This window comes from Danio rerio, chromosome 17 (genome assembly GCF_049306965.1).
Source record: "Danio rerio strain Tuebingen ecotype United States chromosome 17, GRCz12tu, whole genome shotgun sequence".
NCBI lineage: Eukaryota > Metazoa > Chordata > Actinopteri > Cypriniformes > Danionidae > Danio > Danio rerio.
In genome coordinates, this window is record NC_133192.1 from 33539611 (window position 1) to 33558073 (window position 18463).

The 18463-nt window shown below is 33.8% G+C and overlaps 1 protein-coding gene across 5 annotated transcripts in view; it reads left to right on the plus strand.

The window, feature by feature from the left end:
- Positions 1 to 18463, plus strand: part of insyn2ab (inhibitory synaptic factor 2Ab) — a 206962-nt gene that overhangs the window by 145370 nt on the left and 43129 nt on the right. For all 5 annotated transcript variants that reach the window (XM_073928639.1, XM_073928640.1, XM_009293154.5 and 2 more), the window contains one exon: positions 12223 to 12294. In XM_073928639.1, the coding sequence (XP_073784740.1) occupies positions 12223 to 12294 (72 nt within the window). The remainder of the gene's footprint in view (positions 1 to 12222; positions 12295 to 18463) is intronic.

Here is an 18463-nt window from a genome sequence, read left to right on the forward strand (position 1 = left end):
AACCTCCTGCAGAAAACACAGACTTTTATCTCTCTATACACCAGACACTTTCATAAAATCTCTACATACTATCTCCAGGAAAACATTGTGCATTTCTGAGTGTGCTTCACACAGATGAGTGGGCCTAACTACTTGTTGAAACACTCTTCCCTCTATATGCACAACACAGTTTTCTTTAACTCAGTCTTACAAGGACTCAATAAGTTAAACATTGTTTATTTGTGAATGTATCAAAAAATTGTGTACACTATAGTTTCTGTTTTGGTTAAAATACTCACATAGTCTGTTACTTATGTACAATATACTGTAAGTTTAAACATTGCTCTTACATCCAGTGTTGTGTTTATATTTATCATTATGTTTATTAATTTAGCACTGTGGTCCTGCGAGTTCCAATTTATGTCAACAGATGTAGTGGAATAGTCCCACACGGAAAGAACCAATATGAACATATATGTTTTAATATAGGTTTTGATATAGGTTTTGAATATATGCAACATACACGTATATAAAATTAGCTTTTTTCCTATATTATATGTATGTGTATATATATATATATATATATATATATATATATATATATATATATATATATATGTGTGTGTGTGTGTGTGTGTGTGTGTGTGTGTGTGTGTGTGTGTGTGTGTGTGTATATGTATATGTATATTTGTTCTTGGTTATTGTTGTTACCTTGATAATAGAAAATATGAGCTAGGCATCATGTATGACAGTTGCCACAGTGAGATATATGGGGCAAGTTGGAGTTCTAATCTACCGGACACCAGCCCCCCAGGGCTAAAGATTACGAGTAAGCTGTGTGAGAGTAGTGTGACTGTACTTTTAAAACACTTTGAATATGGTACTGGTGCCAAACGGTACCTGAACCGATACTTTTGAGCCATGAAATTATGGTGTATGACTAGAAAAATCCTTTATTTGACAAAAAATACATATTTTATCATCTTAAATGAACAATATAATTAAAGTTTAAAGTATACATTAATTCATATTTTAGATATTTGAATTGAATTGCATTATTATATTTTTTTGATCATTTGTTAGCATAAATTCAAGATTTGCACTATGCAGTTAACATTACATTAGCTTACTACAAACATGTGAAAAGGCAGTCATCAAAATCAGGAAACACCATTTTTCTAGGGTTGGGGCTTGTGACTACGTTTACATCGACATCAGTAATCTATTATTTGACTTAATCTGAATAATATGATTAAGGTGTTTACATGAGTTGCTTTTTGAATATTTATTATATCCAGTTTTACATGTTGTTGCACATAGATTGATAAGGATCATTGTATCGCCGCGCTATCCACGTTTCCTCTGGAGTTTCATGTAATTTCGGGTTTTTCATTTTTTTATTTTTCGACCTTTACTGCAGATCGGCAGTTTCACTTTCATTCAGCAACATATTGTTCATACGCCGTGACAAACTGAGGTACTGGATGAGAACATGAAGTAAAGACTGGTGAAAGAGTGTTGTTATAATCGAATTTGATACCGCATGGCAAATGGAATGAAAAAACCTCCGCTGTAGACTCTTAATCAGAGTATTGTCCTAATAATGGTAAAATCTGAGTATTGGTGTCCATGTAAATGTTCTCAGTGGAACTGCAAGATGATGTCACAAGCTGTCAAAGACAGTCCATTGATTCCATGCGCCCTCAAATGTTTTATTAAATTTGTCCATAGACTGTAAAAAATATGGACGTAGTATCCGTGACGTCACCCATAGGTTTACTAAGAACCCAAAAGAAGTTACCTGTACGCTTGGCCAACCGTTGCTATTTTGTTTTCGTGTCATCGCACCAACTGGGGGATACCAAATCAGGGCAAAGAGGTGGAGCGTGAGTGGAGCTAAAGATGCATGTTGGCATTCTGCTTAGAAAGGCTTTCTATGGGAGAAATGCTTAATACTTCATTACCTGTGATTCGTTTGTGTTCTGACCACATGTGCTTGGTTGTACACTATATCAATAAAGTGTTTAGACTTCTAAAAACACTGTTGTATTACATTAAACCACTAAACATTGTTCTTATGACATTTTTCTACAGGAGAAAAACGCAAATTACTTCGAAACACTTCAGATATAGTCTATGTTAATAAATGCAAGACTATTGTTGTAATCCAGGTATAACACTGTGACAACGTTTCATATGACTGTTCTAGAGCCTACAGCTAATCAATCTGTCGGATTCTGGAGTGCATTACAGGTCTAAAGAAAACTATAAATGATAAATGATTCTAAGTAAAACAAATACATTTATATATCTGGTATAAGTGTTTAATTTAACTCACCTGGGAAATAGAGGCCATGTGAATGGTTTGTGATCACAAGTAAGTGCACACAACATACCATATCATCTGATAATTGTAATAAATAATTCCAAAAGGCAACTGACTGTCTAAAGCCACATAAAACAACACACAATATTATGAATATACTGAGTTCAGCAGCTAATCAGCCGGAATCAGCTGAAGTGAAGTGACGGCAACCAGCGAGACCTAGATGTCAAACAAGTGGCCACGCCCTTAATTATTTCAAACTTAATATAACCTAATACAAAGGAAACGCATGAGTTATAAAAAAATTCATCCCCTCACAGTTGTCATGAAGGGTAATATTAGCTATATGAACCAAAATCCTTCTTTGTACCAGGCTGTAAACACTTTTTTTCTGCTGTAAAATTGGGCATTTTAATCTACAGTTGAAGTCAGAATTATTAGTCCGCCTGAATTATTAGCCCCCTGTTTAGTTTTTCCCTAATTTCTATTTAACTAAGAGAAGATTTTTCAACACATTTCTAATCATAATAGTTTTAATAACTCATTTCTAATAAATTATATATTTTATCTTTGCCATGATGACAGTAAATAACATTTTACTCTATGTTTTTCAAGACACTTTTATACAGCTTACAGCTTTAAAGTGACATTTAAAGAATTAACGAGGTTCATAGTTAAATAGGCAGGTTAGGGTAATTAGGCAAGTTATTATATAACAATGGTTTGTTTTGTAGACTATCAAAACAAAATATAGATTAAAAGGGCTAATAATTTTGTCCTTGGTATGGTATTTAAAAAAATTTAAACTTCTTTTATTCTAGCCAAAATAAATTAAATGAGACTTGCAAATGGAGGTTGAGTTTGACATGTTTCCCTCCTTACATACAACTTTTGTAAAGCATCTGCGTCCCGATGCTCTGGCAATCCTTGCTTGTAAAATAGAGAATGCTTAGTTTAAGCATGCGTGTTGATAAATACGAAGGGAATCACTCACCGGATGCACTGTACAACCAGAACAGATGCCTAACATCGTATCCTTCAAAGTTGTTTAGAAATTAACTGATTTAAAGATGGTGTGAGACAATGTGTACATATGTGTGCCTTTGATTTACCCATTGATGCTTCTTACATCCTTGTCGCAGCATCAGTTGCACCAAATTTAGGCATTGAAATTTATATGCTGATTCGGTGCATACCGGTTACATAAGTTTTAGTACCCAACCATAGTTACGCATGTGTATCATGTTTTTTTGTGAAGTATTCTTGATACTAATCTAACTGCATACACAATCCTACAAGAACCACTCACATTTCCTCACATTTAGATAAAAAAAAAAAGTTCTACATTCTGCTTTTTCTGATCAACAGATATATTGTCCATGAGCAACTTCCAGCTCATATAAGTCAAGGGAGTATCATCGGAAACCACTATGACTGACATTATCATGCATTATTCTCATTAGCATGTGCAAACACGGGTTATGTCCTAATAGCATTCACTGAATTTCAACGACATGCCACACCATTGTGAAAGAAACATTAGCCGTTCTATTACACGGTATGTAATGCGAGACGTGCTTTTGCTGCCTGTGTCAGTTTTTCAGAGGTTATTCTGGAGCGTAGCAGTGTTCCTCTTTCAGGGCAGACCTCCAGCAGGAGAGGACAGAGCTGATGTCTGCAATAACCAAGAGCCAGCTCACAGTGATAAAACACACACACACACAAACACACACGCGCTTATAGTCTGATCAATGTTTATTTCAAAAGAACTGAAATGTATACATAATGTTGCAGTTCGATCCACACATTCATGCTTTCACTGAAATAAAAAGGGTCCACCTTTTTTCCACCAAACATCCGTGACCTATAACAACTCTAATTTATTCCCTGTTGTAAAATCCATAGCCATGTTTTGTAAAGAAGGTGTAGGATTTTTTAGCCGATGGTTAGAATAGTTTCACTGAGTTAAGTAGGAACAATCTAATAAATAGGCCATCTTGTTTATATTAGATTCGAGGGGTAGTTCATGTAACAATAGAAATTGTCTTTATTTACATACACTCTCCACTCCAATCTATTAATGACTAATTCTAAATTTCTAATTCTATTTTTTGAATTTATATTCATTCATTCAGTCATTTTCTTTTTGGCTTGTTCCCTTTATTAATCTGGGGCACAGTGGAATAAACCGCCAACTTATACAGCATACTGTATGTTTTACGCAGGAGATGCCCTTCTAACTGCAACCATTACTGAGAAACATCCATACACACTCCTAAACACACATACACTACAAACAATTTAGCCTAGTAGTACTGCATGTCTTTGGACTTGTGGGGGAAACCGGAGCACCCGGAGGAAACCCATGCGAACACAGGGAGAATATGCAAACTCCACACAGAAATGCCAACTGAGCCAGCTGAGGCTTGAACCAGTGACCTTCTTGCTGTGAGGCATATGTGCTACCCACCACAACACCATGCAGCCCATTGAATTTATATGTAATTTTTTATATATAGGTTGTGATTGGTTGAACAGGGAGCTCGCATTTAACTGGCTAAAGGGTTTGAGTGACCTGCGTGAGAGTAGCATGAGGAGTGTATCATGTTTTTTTGTAAATTAATTATGATACTAATCTATTTCCATACACAACCCTATACACGACTTACTCACATTTCCTTTAGATAAAAAAGTGTAAGTGTAAAAAAGTGTTGGATTTTTAGCTGGTGTTTAGAATAGTTTCACTGATATTAGTAGGAACAAGCTAATACATATACCATCTTTTATATAGAAGATTCAAGGGATAGTAAATGTAATTGGAAATTTTCTTTACTTACACTCCCCACTAGGGTTGGGTCGATGGACGATGCCATTGTCCATCACCGTTGGCTGTTAGACATCATGATACTGAGCCCACATCGGAATCTTTCATTGTGCCCCCGTAGCAGCAGCAGCAGCAGCAAAAAAAAAAACAAAAAAAACACTTAGGCCCCTGTTTACCCAAATACGTCCTAGTTTTAAAATGGCATTTAAGAACAAAAACGATCCACGCCCACACTGGCGTTTCATTTAGCATTTTCTGAAAATGCATAACACATGACCACACACACACACAAACCCATATTCTGTCATGCGCTGCAGCGTTTACGCGTGTCTGAGGTCGAGCAGTCAGTGGGTGCTTTGAGCACAAACCCAAGAGAGCAGTGCACGTCAAACAGTTTATCAAGGATGTACTGCTGGATCGTTTCTCACCTTAGTTGTTAAAGGTGATATTTAATGAATCTTGTCTCTATCTAACGACTCTTTAGTCTTTTGAATCTATCAGGTAACGTGTCACAGCGTCAGTACACTGCTTTAATCTGTCGCTTTCATGCTTGTACTTACTCCTGTTGGTTGTGCACCTTTTTTACCACCCAAGTTTGTCAACGCCATTATATCGACACAAATCACACTGCCTATTCATGCCAGAGTCCTGCGGAAAAAGTAATTGACAGGTGGTTATTTGAATGTAACTTATCTCTATTTATGATTTGGTTTTTGACTGATTCAGTATATCATTAAATTTATATGTAATGTTTGACATATTTATATATAATGTCATATATTTATAAAGTTAGTAGAGCATCTTGATAATAATATTTTGCATGGATAATTCATAAAACAATATAATTTGTCCTAATTTATACTCATGTCATTCTAAAATTGAAAATCAGACATGCTAAAGAAATGTTGGGGTCATTATTGGACTAGAGTTTTAATCCGGGCGTACAGTATTTATTTATGTAGTACTTTGTGAAATGCAGATTGTAATACATCTTCACAGTAAAATCCAGGAAAGTAATAACCAGGAAGATTCATCAGTCATGAAACACATTCAATTTCAGCTCTAAAACAGCTCTAAATAAGACTATGGAGTCATTATTTGGGATGTGCAGTATTGACAAAGATGGGATTTTTGTTAACAATGAACAGACAATATTTTGCTAAATGTGTAACTGACACTTTATATATTTTTTAAATGATCTGCAATAGTTAGTTTACAGGTGACACAAATCTGCTTTTCCATTAAGAGGCAATTTTGATTGTCTTTTTTATTTTATAAAGGCATTTTCATCTATTATTATAATTATTACTCTTTTGTTATAATTAAATATAAATATATGGTAGTATGCAATATAAATAAGCTTTAGATGCAATAGATAAATGTTTAAAAATGACTTCACAAAAATATTTAAGTGTCAGAATTAATAGCCCCCCTTTGAATTTATTTTTCTTTTTTAAACATTTTCCAAATGGTGTTTAACAGAGCAAGGAAATTGTCACAATAAGTCTAATAATATTTTTTCTTCTGGAGAAAGTTTCTTTATTTTTGAAAAAAAAAAAAAAAACATTTTAAAATTATTAGCCCCTTTAAGCTATACATGTTTTTTCGAGACAATAACTTGCCTAATTATACTAACCTAGTTACCCTAATTGACCTAGTTAAGTCTTTAAATGTCACTTTAAGCTGTATAAAAGTGTATTGAAAAATATCTAGTAAAATATGAATTACTGTCATCATGGCAAAGATAAAATAAATCAGTTATTAGAAATGAGTTATTAAAACTATTATGATTAAAAATGTGTTGAAAAGAATTTTCTATCCATTAAACAGAAAATGTTAAAAAAAATAAACAGGGGGCTAATAATTCTGACTTCAACTTTTTATTTACAGTAAATATTATCAACTAAATAAACAAACCACACACCTTTTACTTTCTTGGACAGCTCTTGTCATGGTTCCAGCAAAACCTGCCTGACTGAAATGGACAATTTAGTATTGTCAACTTGATACTTATCATTTAACCATGAGATTTTTAAGCCTTTTTGTTAGTCTTTTCAACTATTTGTTTTACCCAATAATGTCAGCTTGCACATTGTTAAAATGACAATTACAATATTATAGTAGATAATACACATCAACAACACCTACACTGGACCCCACTGACTTTTTAATCATTATCACAATTGACTCATTAGTGAGTCAATGACTTTCCAGACAGCAACAGATTGTCAGTGTCTGGATGACAATAAGATTTTGCAAAGCACGATTTGCTGTGGTTTGAAGGCATTTTGGATCCTTGTATACTTGTTTTGTATTTCCAAGCATCCACAATACATGACAATGCAATTAAGGATCAGTCAGTTATGCTTATTAATACACATTAAAACACTTCAGCAACATTTAAGCATTTTCATCATGCTATAAAATGTGCTTAAATGATACATTAAGGGTAATATTTTACATACATTTCTAAGCACAACCCAACCAACATACACATTCCTAAAATAAAATTATTTTTCTTTTTTTCTTGTTGCGTAATAGAAGAACAAATTTTTGTTTCTCATGTAGGGATATTTTACTGTTTAAACCCAAAAATGAAGATGAGGAAAAGCCAGAGTCAGAGATTCAATTAAAGAAAGTTTACTGAAGATAGTTTGAAGTCTCATCAGCAGCAAAAGCCAGCTGCAACACTTGCAATGAGTTCCTAGGCCACTCTGCTTATAATCTTAAAAACATCAACAATTATACTGTCACATAACATCATTAACTGCGTCATACATGACCCCAGACCTGTGAACAATCGAATAGAACACAGACACACTTAAAGTACATTCTCTTTCTTACCCAGGCTGAGTGTACTCTCAGCCATCTTTATCAAAACTGGTTAAAAACCAGTATAATCTACATCCAAACTGGCAGCTTACATACAATGGAATTTACTTTACATGATTTAACACTTAAAATGACAAATAACTCAGGAAACAGTTGTTTCCAATTCTTCAAGAGTCCTGGTCCACTCAGGAGGTTTCAATGACCTCTGACATGGCTGAGTATATGCTGAGGAAACAAATCATTTGGCTTACAAAAAAAGCAACGCACACATATTATTCCAGTTTTACTCTGAATTAGGATGACAGTAAGGTCATCGTATAATCTAGGCCAGGGGTGCTCAACCCTGTTCCTGCAGATCTATCTTCCTACAGAGTTCAGCTGATCAAAAACATATGAGCCAATTAAATAGGACCTGAACAACACTTGATAATTATAGGCAGCTGTGTCTGACATGGGTTGCAACTGATATCTGCAGGAAGGTAGATCTCCAGGAACAGGGTTGAGCACCCTAGATCTATGCTCTTAAACGTTCAACTTTATTAATAATCATAAAGACATAATAAACTATATTTGTCACTCCATCCTGGTGCGGACATTTATCAGAAAATCCATGCCATCAGTTCTTACATGAACAATGTATTTATCAAAGAAACTTTAATGATCCAAATAACCATTTAGCATGTAATAACGAATGTGAAGGTTATATGAATGCTACAGTTTCTCCATGAAACCATCAATGCCAGTGACAGTTCACTCATAAATGAAAATGTACTCACTAACCCACATCCACTCCCTCCATTGATTCCAAAGCTTTATGAGTTTTCTCTTCAAAAATGTTTTTTTTTTTTTTTTTTGAAGAAAGCTAAAAACCTTTAAATATTGACTTCCATAGTATGACAAACAAATACTATGGAAGTCATTGATAACAGGTTTCCTGCTTTCTTCAAAATATCTTCTTTTGTGTTCAACCGGCGTATCATAGACAGGTTTGGAACTGAGGTGAAGGGTGAGTGGATGATGACAGAATTTTCATTTGTAGGTGAACTATCTGTTGAATGGCACACCTCATAACATGTGGTTGTCCTTTGGGTCACCTTGAATACCAATATTTGCTCGACCTCTCTGACCTTTAGGGTTATAATTTTCCAATGCTTTTAGTGTTCAATCTCATTTTATTCCCATTTTTTTCCCAGATCATATCGACCAAATTGATTTTCTTCATGTTAAGTGCTTTTCCTACCTTGATGCGGTGCCCTAATTCTGAGCCCACAGAGTAAAAATATAATTATGCTAAAAATATAATTTCTTTTAGGCTACAAAAGAATAAAGTAAAAGCTCAGTTCAATTGTTGTTGGTGTCTCTCTATTTCTGAATAAAATGCAGTTGCTCCTTTGCGTTTGGACATAATGTGTGTAGCCGCTGTCGCTGTGAACTCTTCAGCAACACCAGATCGAACTGAACGCAGAATATCAATGACCATCCTGACACTTGAGTGCTCAGAGGGATAAAGTGATCCAATTAGGCTTTCATTAAGCTTTAATGAAAATGCATAACTGCATGGCTGCTGGGTACGGCCCCGTTATTGTCTCTGTAGGAATGCTAGGCATGTGTCACGTTGTCACATCGGCACACAAATAATATATCAAAAGCACTTCAAATATGCCAGGCCAGTGTATGATCCATCATCCCCTTGTACATACATTAAAGCTGCTGAAGCCCAAGGGCCACGAGTGAACGGCGGACAGATACAGGGAATTCAATCCTACTGACTTCCATCATGAAATAATGTATATAAATCTTGGGCACGGGCGGATTCAGGCAATAAACTGCATGGATTCCTGTGATAATAATTCTTACTGGTGCATAAGAAATAAATGAGGCTTTGATTTAGTTAAAATATTTTATTGAATTCATCTGGATATGCTGTTAATCAAATTAAAATGATTAAAATGAACATTTAATGTATAAATATGTGCTGATAAAGCATAAACCCTCTTTTTTTAACGTCGAATGACATTTTAGTGAAAAGCTTCTGTAAATCATGTATTTTATAAAACTATATCTTAGTCATTATGGCTTGGTCAGATAAAATAAACTAAAAAAAAACACAGTTAAATGTTTGGGAAAAGGTATTTTTTTGCCTGTTTTCTTGGTCAATATGGATTTATCCAAACATGATATTTCTGTCATCATTTACAGAGCATTTAGCATTCTTCAATATAACCTAATGTCAAAGAGTCAGGTTCAGATGATATGATGGTAAATTAAAGTGTTACTTTACCCAAAAATAAAAATTAGGTTATTAATTACTCACCCTCATGTCGTTCCAAACCCCCCAGACCTTTGTTCATCTTTCTAACAAAAATTAAGATATTTCGGGTGAAATTTGAGAGTTCTGTGATCCTCCTTAAACAGCTTTGGCACTGACTCATGTAAACTCTAGAAAGATACCAAAATATATCCTCAGAACAGCCTGTGTGTCTTCAGAAGTTCAATCGAAGTATTATCAAGCTATAATACCTTTGTGCCCTATACTGACACTGAGAAGAAAAGACACTGACACTGTTAAAAAAAGTAATTTTCAGTTTTATGTGCACACAGAAGTATTCTTGTTGCTTCATAATATTCTGATTGAACCAATTGAAGACACATGGAACGTTTTGAGAATGTTTGATCTTACCTTTCTAGACTTTGTATGAGTTGGGACTATTTCTGTCTATGGGAGATCAGCGCGCTTTCATATTTCAACAAAAATATCTTAATTTATGCTCAGAAGATGAACAAAGGTATGTGAGGCTTTTAAAAATAACAAAGCTGAGTAATTAATAGCAGAATTTAAATTTTTGGCTGAACTAATCCTAAAAGGGGTGGTCCAGAGTGTATTTTTAAGACTTGGTCGTGTTTATAGGATGCAAAACATTGTGTGCTCATGCTTCATTTGTAAAAAATCACGTTTTTAAAAAAAATATATCTTACTTTCAATATATACAGCTACTTAGCCAACATGAAAACAACTCATATTTACTAGTTCCTCTGAAAGGACCACCCTCAAGAGGCTCTGATTGGTCCGCTAACATAATGTGCTGTGATTCGCAGATCGGCTCCATGTCACCAGGAAAAGCATCACGCCTCTAGCATGCACTCTGCCTCTGCTGTGTAAATACTGTCAGTCAGATTAACTGTTAGCTGTACCAGTTTGGTCCTAATTCAGAAAGAAAATTAACAGGAAACAGCTGAACCTCACGCCTGCTCTCTTAAATAAAATCTGACTAGAGTCTTTCATATATATTCGAGTTATAAGCATGTGTAAGTAATATGGCACATTCACATATTTTTTGCGAGTTTGTTATTTGAGATATAGAATGCAAAGAAAATGGCTGCATAAAGAGAAACAGCAGCGCTGGTGAAGATTGTGGGTGTTTACAGGGGTTTTACAGATAAATATGAATTTGTAGCTAAAGTGTTAGCGGTGCCAAACAGCATTTCCCGTTGTTTACATTCTTGTTTATGTCCTCGCTACAACATAACGTTAATAAAAGAAACTGTGCCTGTAAAAGATCAATTTGAACAAATAAAAATATTTACAGGTTGTGGCTCACAATTCACAGCTTTGTCTATTATGGTTGAAGATGCTCCTTCTTTGAGGAGTTTTTAGCTGAATCCAGCACAAAACTGGGAGAGATTCTGTAAGCTGTCCTTTGTTAAACGCTAGAGCTATACATTTTTTATAATTCTCTGAACCATAATTAAAAATAAATTGTAAGCACTTCTTTCTTTGTGTCGTGTCCTTTGGAAGCCTAAATATAGAAATAGAACACAAGTTTTGTGGAAATAGCAGCGTTTGGTTGGCATTTTAGTTTTCTCTGCTATAATATTACTGCGCCTCTGGCCACGCCTCTTTGCTGCGCGGGGCCTATACACGTGGTGAATGCGCGTAATCTGAAATTTTGTGATCTCACTAACCCGGATGTACTGTATTTTTTTGTAGTCCTTAAAGTTCATTCCTTTTAGGCTTTGCTAAGCTAACTCTGTAAAAACCAGTTTGTCCTGTGCATTGAACTTATTGTGTATTACATTTAGAGATATTGTTTATGTTCACACAGCTACGTTACACATCAAATTAAAGTTTAAAATATGATATCATAGTGGACCACCCCTTTAACTAAAGATTTTTAACATTTTATTTTACTCTAAACTTATGAGTTGTCTTGTTTTTGTATTCTACATTTACATTTTTTCATTTTACATTTTTTTTCTACAGACTGTCATACCGAACTGGGCAGGATACAGCCAACTGTGACACGTGTCGTAACAGTGCCTGCATCATATATAGGTGAGTTTACATCTCATATCTGAATTTTGGAGGTTTAGTCCAAGTGTTTACATTTAACTTTTTTTTTTTTTTCCTTTCCTAAGTTTTCCTAAAAATTGTTCAGAGATTTTTTTTTATACTTAAACACAGTGCAGCTGCAACTTCCAATCATATTGTCAAAGTTTCTTCTGTTGCAGTAAAGCCTTGAAGAACTAAAGTATATAACATTTTCGCTGTTAGCCCGAGCTCTTCTACCAATAAAAGTTTTCAAGGGTAAAGTGAAAAATATCATGACTGAGTGAGCTCCTTTGATGCATGCTGAATATGGACTTCAAGCATTTTTACAAGACCAATTGAAAAATCCACTAAGGGATGGCAAATATGAACTGCAGAAATACAGATTTTTATGTGGAAATAACATTCAATGTTACATCCCTTTTAAGCATTATCATGCGCACAAAAGACATGAGGTGAGGGAGGGTCTCATTTGACATATTTCTGAGGGAAAAGACGGGAGGAGATGATGACTTAATCCTCAAAAGAAACATAAACTCTGTAATTTGGAGGTGGTCACAAAATACTCTTAAAACACTCTTTATACACTCATAATACAGTACATTGAATGTGAGAGGCACTTCAATCATGCATTAGTAATCGTCATGAGTTCAGGTTACACTCAAAATATATAAATATATTTTCTTGTTTCTTGTTTCTGTTCTAAAATTAGCCCACCATAGCGCCACTTACCAGTAAGCTTCATCTAATATTTTAATAAGTTGATTTATGTTACACAATTGATAATCTGAACCAACATGGAACAATGTAATGTATGATTTGTCAAAAATTGTTAGTGGCTAGTGAAAATATTGTAGAAGTGATCATTTCGAAAATGTAAAAACTTACAGAGATTTATTGAAATAACTTGTTGCATATTGATATTTATCAATATGGTTTCAAAAAGGTTGGTGACCCCTGGTATAGATGTCCTAAATAGTTTATATATATACGAATATCGAAATGTTGTTGACTATATATATATATATATATATATATATATATATATATATATATATATATATATATATATATATATATATATAAATATATATAAATGTAATCGATCAGCCAAAGAAAACAAAATCCTTACTTCCTGATAATCTGACACCAAAAATCTAAATAAAAATGAAATTTGCAGCAGTGGAAAAAGCTACAATACTGTGTGCCTTTTTATTATTTATTTACTTGCACCTCATAAGATGAAGATGACATGCAATGAATGCAGTAGATTTTTAATTAGCATATTTAACTGGTAAATGTGTTTCTATCATTCAGTGCATATGTTTTTTATGAGAATATTCAATGTATGCGCATCTTAGCATTTCCATTTAATAATATTTTATGCAGTATTCCTAAATACACTTAATAATAGGTGGATGGAAACTAAGCTGATGCTACCAACACCTAAAAGAAGCAAAACAAATACAAGCAAAACAAAATGACTTCCCCATACCTCCTGATGATACAGTTTTGTTTTATTTTTGGGTAAATTATCCCCTTTTATTGCTGATATTATTGCGTTTATGAATACAACAATTTCACCTAAATGAATGGCTTTGGTGTTAATTATTTTGATATGACAGCAACAATGTTTAAATGGATTTCCAGTAAAAGGGCCTGTTGACTTTAAGCACTTCATAAGCATCTTAAGTGCTCTCATTTGCTGCACTAATAGCACATTGTGTCATTACAGACTCCTCTATCACTTTCTGTGTTCCTCTTTTTCCCTGACTACATACAAATACATATTTTTAGATCAATTAATTAATTATTTACTCCTCTGAACCCATATGACTTTGAAACCCAGAAATCACAGGCCTACATAGCACACAGACTCACGGCTATGTATTAATTAATGTTTGTTTTGCAGAAATATGTTGGCACATGGAAGGAAAACACAAAGTTTTTGCCTCCAAAGCATTTTTGCATCAATCCATTTACACATTGAAATCAAACGCAGTGACATGTACATAAATGCATGTCATCTATCATCACACAAATGCAGCACTTCACTTCCTACCAGACGCCCCTGGAATACATTACCTGCATCAGAAAAGAAATCAAAACTACACAATTCAGTTTCCTCACTGAGGTGGGGTGTTAAATGCATACGGATATGCATACAGAATCAGCAATCTTCTAACACTAGCTTACTCTACTCCACAAAAGAAATAAAATTGATTTTTCAAAGATATAGAAGCTGTACAGTACAGAACACTCCTGCACATATATTGTACACTGCAAAACCCAACAGTCAACTTTATCAAACTAAATAAGTGTAGTGAACTCAAAATTGACTGAAAGTTAATTCCACTCATTTGAAAAGTGTTTTGAACTTAGTGTTGAAGGTAATGAGTTAATTAAATACCTCATTACTTCAACTGAAATGGAGTAAGTTCACAGTACTCATATAGATTAGTTTTTTTTTTATACCTCAAATGGTTTGTTGCAATTGGTTTTATTCAAATGGTTTGAGTTGACAACTTATTCGGTTTCACAGTACTCAGTTGGTTTACTTTTTCTTCATTTATTGGGTTTTACTGTGCTCAAACTGCTTCATTTACCCAAATAGATTATATTCAAAGCACTAATTAGGATTTGCTTTTGAATTTAAATAGTTTGTTGCGATTGGTTTCCTAAAATGGTTTGAGTTACCTTAACTTTTTGGGTTTTACAGTGTAGTAAAAATATGATGCCATTTTTTTAATCACATCAAGGATCTAAATGATTGATCTTCTACGTGAAGTGTCATAGCAGATCTGCATTATTTTCTTGGTATTGGTATGCCTAAATCATAAACAACAATGCCAACAGGTTTTGCAAAACACATGTTGTCATATAAAAGGACTGCATGTTACCGTTCCACTGGAATATTACATTGTATGAGGCCGCAGCAGACATGTAGACGGTCTGTGTTTGTGACTTTCTTTCTTGCTGCTGCCTTTGCTGGTCTCAGTACCCAAAATTGTGTGCAGACCAACTAGGAGTATATTGTCATTTTATGCTCAGCTTGCATTTTGGCACAACAAAAACCTGCTTCTCTGTTTACTTTATCGTGTTTACCTTTTTTACATTCTCTGAAAAAGTGACAAAGAAAAAATGTGATCAGACCGTTCAGACAGAAACAGATTCCTGAGATGCAATTTTGATAGGATTTAAACATATATAAACATGCCTTTAAATGGATTTCATATTACATTTACATTTGCACAAAATCTTATTTGGGCTGACAGTATCAAAATAGCTTGAATAATGGTAAAATTTATATTTGAATAAATAAGCTTTTCTTTGATCTGTGGTTTGTTACAGTAGGATAGGACAATATTTGGAAGAGATACAACATTTTTAATATCTGGAAACTGAGGCTTGAAAAAAAAATACTGATAAAATCACCTTTAAAGTTATGTAAACGAAGTGTAATGCACACTACTAATAATAAAAAAAGAGTTTTAAAGGACCGTTTTGTTTGATTGTATGTTTATTATAAATAAGAATGATAATAGTTTGCGAAGTAAACTATGACATTGAAGGATTTCTTACAGTGGAAGTACGGTGGCTTCATATGAAATTGCAGTTCAATGGCTGATCCCCTATAACATACTGGAAGATCCTTACAGAAGAGAACACACTGTGACATTAGTATGAGAGGGATACTGAACAGAAACGCTGTGTGAGAGACATCTATTGGTGAGGATAATGTGGTTGTCATAGTTACCAAAGTGGTGAGGTGGTGAAGAGGGGAAAGGTGCTCCCTGGTTTGCTTGGGGTAAGTGAATCAGTGCCGTCAGTCTGTATGATCAGACAGAGCACCTGCTTCACTAGGGCTGTGTTATATTAAAAGGAAAATATAGAATTGGCATGATAAAAATGAATGCATCATTTCAATATGCAAAAGGATAATTTACATTAACATTTACATTCACTCATTTAGCAGACACTTTTAATCAAAGCGGCTTACAAGTGAGGATAAAAGAAGCGCTTTAAATCATAAGAGAGTTGCAGTATACTGTACAAATGCTGTGACAAGACAATGATTCAATTGTATGATTTATTTTTATTTTACTTTATTATTTTATTTTAGTAGTTTAAATCATTTTTAGTAAATTTTTTTTAATAACCAGCATATGTTTGTATTATATCAGGAAAAAGAAAGCACACATTTCTGAAATCGATCAGCCATATTTTTTTGATGCATAAAGCAGTCCAATAGTATCTGGATACAGCCTTTACGGTGCAAGCTGAGATTGCATCACTCAGCGATGCAATGTCAGACACAATGCACTAAATGGAGCGAGTGACGTCACTGTGACGGGTAGGGTTAGGTGAGCACATTAAATAGCATTGGATGCAGCTCAGATTGCACTGCAATAGGACTGCATCTAGGCCCCTCTCAAGCAGTCAGAAATGTAAGCGAATTTAAAATCGCGTTGTTGTAAATTGTAAAATTTTTGGACATAACCCTAAAAAACAATAAGATGCAGATTGACGTAAATAAACAACTCCTGGCAAAAAGTATAAAATCACCTGTCACAATCATCAGCAGTCTAAAACACCACAGATCGCTGGAAAACACTCACAAGTGTTAATGTACTACAAATCCACCATTTCAAGGACTACAACTCCAAACATGTACTCTGCTCACACACATTCCAGATCCTGACTGATTACACTCTCACAGCTGAAGCTGTTCACAGACTGATTACTTGGACTACAAGAACACCTCACAAACACACAGTTGTTGCTGAGTCTTGTTACAGTATTTGTTCTAGTGACATTACAACGTCAGGGTTCAACGCTAAGGATTTTTTCTACTGGCCCGTTCTGATTTTTACTTGCCCTGCCAAAATTTTCATTGGCCCCACCAAAAAAAAAAAAAAAGAAGTCAAAAGCTATTTGACTGTGTGTGTGCACACACACACAGTTGATTTCAGAATTATTAGTCCCCCTAAATTATTAGCCCCCCTGTTTATTTTTTCCCCAATTTCTATTTAACAGAGAACAGAGTTTCTCAGCACATTTCTAAACATAATAGATTTAATAACTCATAATAACTGATTTATTTTATCTTTGCCATGATGACAGGAAATAATATTTGACTAGATATTCTTCAAGACACTTCTATACAGCTTAAAGTGACATTTAAAGGCTTAACTAGGGTAATTAAGTTAACTAGGTAGGTTATGGTAATTAGGCTAGTTATTGTATAATGATGGTTTGTTCTGTAGACAGTCTGAAAAACAATTAGCTTAAGAGGCTAATAAATTTTACCTTAAAAAGGTTCATAAAATTTTTTTTTATTCTATGCTCTATTCTAGCTAAAATAAAACAAATAAGATTTTGTTCAGAGGAAAAAATATTATCAGACAAACTGAAAATTTCTTTGCTCTGTTAAACATCATTTAGCAAATATTTTAAAAAGAAAAAAACAACAAAAGGGGGCTAATAACTCTGTATATACATATTTACAGTAATTTTAAAAATGTTTTTTTTTATGGAAAATTATTCAATTCATCAAGGCTATATTTATAAATGTAAAAAATTTAAAATTAAAATTAAAATCATTGTTTGATTTTTAAATATTTATAAAAATTTAAAAAAACTGCTTTGTTATTGTATGTAGTTTCAAATAAAATCATTACTCCAGACATTATTTATTTTATTACTATTACCATTAATAAATATAATAATAATTAATATTAGTGATTTCTGAAGCATCATATGACTGGAGTAATGAAGCTGAAATTTCATCTTTAAAATCACTGGAATAAATGAATAAATTATATGATAAACTACTTTTGAACAGTTATTTTATAGTGCAACATTTCACAATTTGTATTTATGATTAAATAATTGCAGCCTTGGTGAGCAGAAGAAGCTTATTTTAACATATTTAATCATACTGACCCCAAACTTTTGACCAGTTGTGTATAGAATATTTTGTGATAATGTGCACTTTAATTTTAACACAGACAGATTCACCAAATACAGATCGAGGTCAGACTTTCTCATACAGAGCCTCATTTCAATTGTCAGGTTTTTTAGATATCTATCTATTGAATTAATCAATCTATTAAAGAAACGTTGACTATAATTTTGTATTTTAGGCTTAAATTATAGAGAGACATAGCAGATG